General features: G+C 44.9%; 1 protein-coding gene across 1 annotated transcript; it reads right to left on the bottom strand.

The window, feature by feature from the left end:
* Positions 1-829: 829 nt before the first annotated feature.
* On the bottom strand, positions 830-5,980 carry LOC121497812 (pre-mRNA-splicing factor SYF2-like). Its single transcript, XM_041767518.1, has 5 exons — positions 5,828-5,980; positions 4,066-4,183; positions 3,590-3,680; positions 2,711-2,809; positions 830-1,942 (listed from the first exon to the last, which is right to left on the bottom strand). Exons 1-5 carry the CDS (start codon positions 5,978-5,980, stop codon positions 1,777-1,779), a joined length of 627 nt encoding a protein of 208 aa, XP_041623452.1. The 3' UTR covers positions 830-1,776.
* Between the last annotated feature and the right edge of the window lie 2,782 nt (positions 5,981-8,762).

Genomic DNA, 8,762 nt, shown 5'->3' with positions numbered 1-8,762 from the left:
AAGCAGGGAGTGGCAATTCCTTTACCAAGAAATCAAAAAGTTTCTCAGACTAAATTAGTTGGTGTCTTATTAGCCAGAACATTTGACCACCTGTAATATCAAGTCAATCTGGAGAAGCAAATGTTTGGCTGTAAATTTTACTGCAAATTCACCAAAAAAATCAGGGTTCTGGTGGGTAAAGAACCGAGAATTGATATTGGACATACAGCTAACAGGTCTGCAAGCTACTCTTGCATTCTTATTAAAAAAAAACCTTGCTGGTTTTTAGTGGACTATGCTTTTAAATACACTTGACAATGTTTTAACTCTTTCTTTAAAGCTATTGCAATATTCAGGATCAAAGACTTGAACTAAGTGTAAATGGAAACAGAAACATATATTCAATATATGTTAAGAGGCAGCATCAAGGCCCTGTGATCAGACCTAATTGCACATAGCAATACTAGAAGCAAGCAGAAACAAAATGGGTGTAGAAAGTGCTACATAAATTTTAAAATAATAACCAGTGATATTAAATGTTAAAATTGTCTTTAAACACAAATGCTGGGCAGCCCGGGTGGCTCAGCAGTTTAGCGCTGTCTTCAGCCCGGGGTGTGATCCTGGAGACCCGGGATCGAGTCCCATGTCAGGCTCCTTGCATGAAGCCTGCTTCCTCTGCCTGTGTCTTTGCCTCTCTCTTTCTGAGTGTCTCTTATGAATAAATAAATAGAATCTATAAAAAAAATAAATAAAAAATAAAAAAACACAAATGCAGATGTATTTGTGAAATTTTCTCTTTCAGATTTGGGCTGTCCTCATTTTAAATAACACATAGAAAAAATTATACCAATCTTTCTCTCTGGAATTTATTAAAACTATCATTGTGATTATAGTGGTCTTTATCTTTGATACTGAAACATTTATAGACAAAATTATACATTTAATATTTGCTTCAAAATAACATGGGACTCCCAGAGGTGAAAGTAGGCAGAAATGAAGATGAAACAAGACTGGCCAGGATTGATGATTATTGAAAATTGGGTATATGGGATTCATTGTATTATTCTGTCTTCTTTGGACTGTTTTGAATTCCCCATAATCAAAAAAAGTTTTGTTCATGCAATGAAAGCACGTAATTTTGCATATATATACAAGTATACACACACGCACACACACAAAAATTTGGATTTTTTTTTTTACAAATATTTGTTTTAAATATTAGTGCTTAGTAGGGATTCTATTCCGCAGGATATTTGCTTTTTATAAAAGGAACTGTATGTGGTCAATATTCATGGGAAGATAGTTCTGCTTCCCGACTTGTTCATAAGAGGCCATGGGTAAAGAGAGCCCTCCAGTAGCCATGGCCACCTTCCTTCTCACTGTACTTAGCTTCACGGTCTACAACCTCAAAAGATTGCTGAGTCTAGTTCTAGATTTTGCCAGATTCATAACAACACTCAAAGCAATGACTAATTTATGTATGCTGCCAACAATCCTAAGCCCAAAATGCTTCAGAGATTAAACAGTCATACACATTTAAAATACATAGAAAAATAATTAGTATTTGTACAAAGTAGATTTTTTACAAAACAAGTACGCTGCCTCTTAAAATACATCTTACATCAAAGCACAGAAATGTGGTAATATACAGGGAAGCATATGTTTAAGAAGAAGCATTTATTTGTAAACGCTGAGTGGGCAAGCATAGTAGACTGAGTGCTGGTTTCCTGGGATAACTTTGAAGAGAACTTCAATTTCCTAGCATTCTCAAGCTTCCAGAAACAGTTCCTGAAGGGATCAGACCGCTGTTCCTCTCTCCAAATTCTGTTTAATTTCAGCTGTATATTTCCCATAGAATCTTTCTGCCTTCTTGTTGAATTTGGCATTCCTTTCGTTAATGTAGTCAATGTCTGCATCATCATTATAAGGACGTCTCCGGCTGTACTTGTCTCGTTTTTCAATTCTGAAGGAAGAAGAAAAAGATTTACAAATTTCAAAATTGTCTTCTTTTTTAATCTTAATAAAACATGTCCAAATAGTTAAGAGTAGAATCAGTGCACTTAGAATAGTACACTTGAGGGCTGGGGTTGGGGGCAGTCTTTATCAAGACCAAACTGAAATTGCTAACTGACAACACAAACCCCAGGAATGAACCCTGAAATTCAAAAATACAAACTCATCCTCAGAATCTTCTAAAAGAGCAATGATACACTGTCAGCCACTAGACACATGAACTTCTACTTAAAAGAAAATTACAATACTTCTATTCGTAATAACCACAGCTAATATGAACGGAGTACACAGTATATACTAAATAGTATTTTAATAGTTGTATGTATTAACTCCTAAAATATAAACTAATTCTGCTCTGCCTAATATTCATCCATGTCAGTATTAAGAAACACAAATATAGCAAAGGTGCATTTACTAGAATATACATACTTCTTCAAATCAAATAGTGGAATGCTTACGAAGGTAAGAGCCTTTAAAGAATAATTTTCTTTGGGCCTTCCCTGCTCAATAATGACAACTCCATTTTGGCAATATTTTGTACCTCCATCCCAGATCATATGAATTTGACTCACACATGCCATCTGTCCCCAAAACTACTACAAACTCTGAGTCAGAAATGAGGAAGAATGGTATCTGCTCTTCCAATTTACTCTATGCACACTGTGTCCATTTTGTCATTAAACATGTAAAAGTTCAGGCTGCTGTACTGAGTACTCACTGTTTTTCCAGATCTATGACCATCCTATCAACCTCCTCTGTGGAAGGCACATGTGTTCCATGAAGAAGACTGTTGGAAGTTGGGAAAAACTCTTCTCCACTAAAAAGACAGCAAAACAGACTTAAAGTAACACTACACAGTTCCACGTTGGCAAATTTATTTATTTTTCCACGTTGGCAAATTTAAAACTAAACTACCACTCCTGGTAAGAAATAAAATATATAATGTGTTAACTGTGGGATCCTACCTTAACTTTTAAAAATAAATAAGTAAATAAAGAATTGAAAGGGACCTAATATATTACCTCCTCCAGCAGCTTCATTCTACAGATTTAAGAGCCAAGGGCCAGAGGTTAAGGGACATGCTTCCAGATTCAGGTTCCCTTCCCACTAATGCAAAGGTCAGCAAACCACACTATGTGCTTTTGCAAACATTTTACTGGGCCCCAGCCACACATATTTGTTCATGTATCCTCAAAGGAGGCTTTCACATCACAGCAGTGGAGTAGTTTTGATGGAGACCAAAGAGCCCACAAAGCCTAAAATGTTTACAGAAGATGTTCACCCATCCCGGCACTAAGGCATTCTGTCTCCTAAAATATCTGAGTAACTATGATAATCTGGTTGTTAAACTCTCAACACCCAGTCTTAGAATGCCCAGCTAGAAGAATAACCAGGTGGCTAGCCGAACTGCTGTGGAGTGAGCAACAAATAGTATTGTCAAGGCCAGAGAGCATTCTTAGACAGCTGCTGCTGACTCACACCCAAGCTTTAAAGTGTATTTCTATCTATGTACATGTGTATGTATGTCTACACCACACACACGCCCCTATGTCCCTTCAGAATGAAAACAGGACTTGCATTAATCCTGTCAACTCACTGTTTTTCTCTCAGTCTCTCATAGGTTTCCATGTCAGGCTTGATCTGCTTCGTCAGCCGATGATACTGGCGTAACTGGGCAGCAGCATAATCTAAAGATAAAAGGAGAATTGGAGAAGATATATTTCCCTGTTTTGTCATTATGATCCAGAGAATATCAAAATCATTATTAGTTAATATTTGCACAAGACACTGAGTATAGCTTCTACTCTGAAGATGCTGCAATATGGGCTTTTGCTAGTTTTACCATAAAGAATAAAAGAATCCAGCTGGCTGAAGTACAGCTTTTTTTACTTCTGCTCTATGAGACATACTTGTATTTTTCTTGGGTTTAAGCATCTTGGAAAATATCCCACAAAGGGGCATATCCTTTTTTCTTTTGGGGAAGCAGGGGGCAATATCCTTTTTTAAAACCAGAAACTCTGAAGGTAATACTAATCTAACAGGGACATTCAGTATAGGAATAATGAGCTTTACCTGAGAATCCCAGGTCAGGGTTTTTCCTCCTCTTCTTCCTTTCCCATCTTTCTGCATCTTCTGCACTGATCTCCAGCAGCTTCACTTTCTCATAGTCCTCTCCTCTCGCCGCACATTCCTAAGAAGAGGGTAAAGCAGCTAATACCTGCAATGGTGACCCAAGCAAGTACTGGATCTATTTTAAATCAAGGGACGCCTGGGTGGATCAGCAGTTGAGTGTCTGCCTTTAGCTCAGGGTGTGATCCCAGAGTCCTGGGATCGAGCCCCACATCAGGCTCCCTGCATGAAGCCTGTTTCTCCTCCCTCTGCCTGTGTCTATGCCTCTCTGTGTCTCTCATGAATAAGTAAAATCAAATAAATAAATAATCAATCAATCAATCAATCACACATACTCAATGAGCAGCAGGTTCTCTCCCTCTTCCTCTCTCTCCCTCTTCCTCTCTCTCCCTCTTCCTCTCTCTCCCTCTTCCTCTCTCTCCCTCTTCCTCTCTCTCCCTCTTCCTCTCTCTCCCTCTTCCTCTCTCTCCCTCTTCCTCTCTCTCCCTCTTCCTCTCTCTCCCTCTTCCTCTCTCTCCCTCTTCCTCTCTCTCCCTCTTCCTCTCTCTCCCTCTTCCTCTCTCTCCCTCTTCCTCTCTCTCCCTCTTCCTCTCTCTCCCTCTTCCTCTCTCTCCCTCTTCCTCTCTCTCCCTCTTCCTCTCTCTCCCTCTTCCTCTCTCTCCCTCTTCCTCTCTCTCCCTCTTCCTCTCTCTCCCTCTTCCTCTCTCTCCCTCTTCCTCTCTCTCCCTCTTCCTCTCTCTCCCTCTTCCTCTCTCTCCCTCTTCCTCTCTCTCCCTCTTCCTCTCTCTCCCTCTTCCTCTCTCTCCCTCTTCCTCTCTCTCCCTCTTCCTCTCTCTCCCTCTTCCTCTCTCTCCCTCTTCCTCTCTCTCCCTCTTCCTCTCTCTCCCTCTTCCTCTCTCTCCCTCTTCCTCTCTCTCCCTCTTCCTCTCTCTCCCTCTTCCTCTCTCTCCCTCTTCCTCTCTCTCCCTCTTCCTCTCTCTCCCTCTTCCTCTCTCTCCCTCTTCCTCTCTCTCCCTCTTCCTCTCTCTCCCTCTTCCTCTCTCTCCCTCTTCCTCTCTCTCCCTCTTCCTCTCTCTCCCTCTTCCTCTCTCTCCCTCTTCCTCTCTCTCCCTCTTCCTCTCTCTCCCTCTTCCTCTCTCTCCCTCTTCCTCTCTCTCCCTCTTCCTCTCTCTCCCTCTTCCTCTCTCTCCCTCTTCCTCTCTCTCCCTCTTCCTCTCTCTCCCTCTTCCTCTCTCTCCCTCTTCCTCTCTCTCCCTCTTCCTCTCTCTCCCTCTTCCTCTCTCTCCCTCTTCCTCTCTCTCCCTCTTCCTCTCTCTCCCTCTTCCTCTCTCTCCCTCTTCCTCTCTCTCCTTCTCTCTTCCTCTCCTCTCCCTCTTCCTTTCATTCATTCTTCCTCTCCCCTCTTCCTCTCTCTCCCTCTTCCTCTCTCTCTCTCTGCGGACACCCCCTCCCCACCCCTTGTGCTCTCTATCTCAAAATAAATAAAATCTTTAAGCAATAAAAATTTTTTAAAAAATGAACCTAATGGCACAAAACAATATCAGCTTAAGGGACAACATAAATTAGATGTCTCTTAGGTCACAGGTTGGCAGCAATTAGTCCAGGAAGCCATATCTCGTAACTTCCAACCACATGTACTTTACACAGTCTCTCCACATAAATATTTAAGTGTGTTTGATTCTTTATTAACTTTTTCTGGGCAAACGGACATCTCCTCTCGACTACCATCCCTCGTACATTCTTGTACTCTCGGCTCTGGCAATGCCCTCCAGTTGAAAACACCAAGAACATACCTACAGTCAAACAAAGTTGTGTTTGCTGCACTGAAGGAGAGTAAACTACAGGAAACTGTAGGCATTTTGGTGATAGGGTGTTAGGAGAGGCTAGTTGCAGGATTTGGGTTTTTATCCCGTGACTGGTATGGGAGGTAAGGCAGTGTGGCTCTGCTCTGGATGAGACACTCTCAGAAAGGTAGGGCATACAATGACTGGGTACCCTAAGTTTTTCAACAGGATTAATGGGGTGAGACTAATGCTGTAATTGGTCCTAAGAGTCACCGGTGTTAGCAGAAAAGGGGAATGTGTGGTCATTTTTGTGGTCTGAACAGTATTGTTTTTGCCTCACTCCAATAGTCAGAGTGATGTTGGGGGTTTGTGAAACCACATCCAAGCTTTCGGTCAAACCACTTAGGTTGAAATAGACCAGAGCTGCTTTTTCCCTTCTCAGCTACAACTGCAGCCAGTTGTTTGCTGGACTCTTATCCCTAATATGAATTCCCTCACTTTGCATTGGATTCCTCTGCTTGGATATTTCTTCCTCCAATTTCTTTGTCTGATAATACCTTACACATCTTCCAAACAGTTTAGATCTCACGTCATATATGAGGCACTCCCTGGGAGCTCCTCAAACTGTATTCATCTCTCCTCCACCCTCCCAGGGCACTTTGTTCCCAAAGCTAGCACACCATATAATTTCTGGCTAGAAAGTCGTCTCCTCTACTTAAGAGCCAAAGCCGTATCATAATCATGGAGTTTCACATCAACTGGGTAAGCCCCTGACACTACAGACTTTCGGAGATTTGCTGATTATTTTTGAATGAACAAACAATCAGCTCTCTTATTAACATGGACGACTTTCTTCCAGTCTCTAGCTCCACATACCCCCTAGGTTAAACGAAGGGTTTGTTAGACTCATACAGCAGGCAGGCTGCTGGTAATAGGGATTCCCAAACCTTGCCCAGGTTCATTAAATCAGAAGTGGGTAGGAGGAGAGTTGGAGAGAGCATGTGTATTTTGAAAGGTGATTTCAACCTGCTGCCAGGATTGAGAACCACCGGGAAAGACCTTTCATCCAGTTCTGCGGGTCAGGCAGGGGCGCTGGAGCGGCTCGCGCGTCCCTCCACAAACGCGCCTGGGGGGACAGGTCTCCGCTGCCTCCGGGGCTACTCACCCGCTTCAGGTGCAGCTCCCGGAATTTGCGCAGCCTCTGTTCGCGCTTCTGGGCGGCCAGCTCCGCGGGCGCCGCCGGGGGCTGCTCCCCCTCCTCCGAGCTGTCCACTGGAACCTGCGGCGAACAGGACCCGCTGGAGTCGCGGCGGCAGGATCGATTCCCCGCCAGTCCTGCCAGGCCCGGCCAGGCCCCCCGCACTGCCCCGACGTCACAGCGTCTGCGCCTCCCTGGCCCGGCGCTCTGGCCTCTCCCCCACCTCTCGCCCGTGCCGTCCCCGGGAGTCTGCTCCCACAAAAATCCCTGGGGGGGAGCCGACGGGACTTACCTTCTCGGCTAAAACCGCAGCAGCCATCACAAACTTTCTGTCGCCACTTCCGGCAACAACACAGAGCACTTCCGTCTGCCCGTGGCCCACCCGCCGATACGGAAGAACATCCCACTGTAAGCCCCGCCCCTTCCTGATGGTCTCGGAGCTTCGGACCAATCCCTGCTCCTGTTAGCAGGGAGACGTTTTCGATTGGGCAGAGCCCTGCGCAGCCGCAAAAGGTAAAGTGGGCGGGGCCGGGGAGAGCGGAAGGGCACCTGCTTAGGAGCGACCCGCCAAACCTGGAGGCGGGTGCAAGGTCTCCCCAGCTGCGCGCCGCTCCTTGGAGCGAAAGGTCTTTGCCTTTGAGCGCTTCGCCTCAGCGTCACCTGCGAGGCAGGTCTCCCCTGCGTGCCTCGTCTCACCTAGACCCTCAGGACTGTCAGGTCGCACCATTTTAATTTCCTTCCGTAGTGTAGAAATATTTCTCTCGTCTGGTCCCTTTCCTCCCCCCACACCCCGCCTTCCGCTGTAGAACTGTATAAAATTTCTAGATATGGAGAGAAGCTGCATTTTCCTTTTTAAAACAAATAGCTAATGAACTCGAACTGGGCAAAAAGACCTTCCAGAGTGCCTGGGTGGCCCAGCTGGTTAAGCATCTGCCTGGGGCTCTTGGGCTCAGGTCGTGATCCCGGGGTCCCCAGTGGAGCCACATCAGGCTCCCTGCCCAGTGGAGGGCCTGCTTCTCCCCTTCTCCCCTTCTCCCCTCTGTCCCTCTCCTGCCCCCCCGCCCCGCCTCCCGCCCCGGCTTACTCTCTCTCTCCCTCTCTCAAAAATACGTAAGATCTTTTTAAAAAAATAAAAAGACCTCGAACTTTGCCAGAAACAGCAATTGTTTTAGGAGCAGTTGTTCCTAGAGTCGACAGGGGCCGGAGTCTGACCGGGAACACTGTCAGCGTGGACTTCACGAAGACAGTAATCAGTGCATACCATGGGTGGTTTCCTGGTTTCCTTCGTTAGCAACGGTAAATCAGTCCATCGAAGTGGAACCAAAAGCCGTTGAGCCTGGTAGTACCGATTGGCAATTTTGTTTTCTTTTATTCAAGTCGTATAATTGTGCCCCCCAACCCCCACTCACTTCCCCTTTCTCATTTAAAAAAAAAAAAAAAAACCTTGCTTTCCCCCCTACCCCTGCACAGGTGACACATTTTTCTGGTGGCTGCTGGAATCTCTGCTGCCCGGATTGCAATTCTGAGACCCCAAATAAAGAGACCCCTTTGTTCTTGTTCAGTTTTGCTTTCTGACATTTATGGTGTCAGAATGGTGTGGGATAAGAAGCATCAAATGGCTCTGACTCCTGCGACAGTGGGGGATTTGAACAGGTGGT

Source organism: Vulpes lagopus, chromosome 8, assembly GCF_018345385.1.
Source record: "Vulpes lagopus strain Blue_001 chromosome 8, ASM1834538v1, whole genome shotgun sequence".
NCBI classification, from domain to species: domain Eukaryota; kingdom Metazoa; phylum Chordata; class Mammalia; order Carnivora; family Canidae; genus Vulpes; species Vulpes lagopus.
Note: the sequence above shows the minus strand (reverse complement) of the source record. Positions and strands in the feature narration are given on the sequence as shown.

What these genes read in the sequence shown, in the direction of transcription:
- LOC121497812 (XM_041767518.1), bottom strand. Translation starts at nt 5,980, where the DNA reads ATGCCTACAGTTTCCTGTAGTTTACTCTCCTTCAGTGCAGCAAACACA. An exon ending in GTAGTCGAGAGGAGATGTCC is followed by an intron (nt 4,184 to 5,827) that starts GTTTGCCCAGAA and finishes CCCTCTTCTTAG; the next exon opens with GAATGTGCGGCGAGAGGAGA. An exon ending in CCCTGACCTGGGATTCTCAG is followed by an intron (nt 3,681 to 4,065) that starts GTAAAGCTCATT and finishes TTTTATCTTTAG; the next exon opens with ATTATGCTGCTGCCCAGTTA.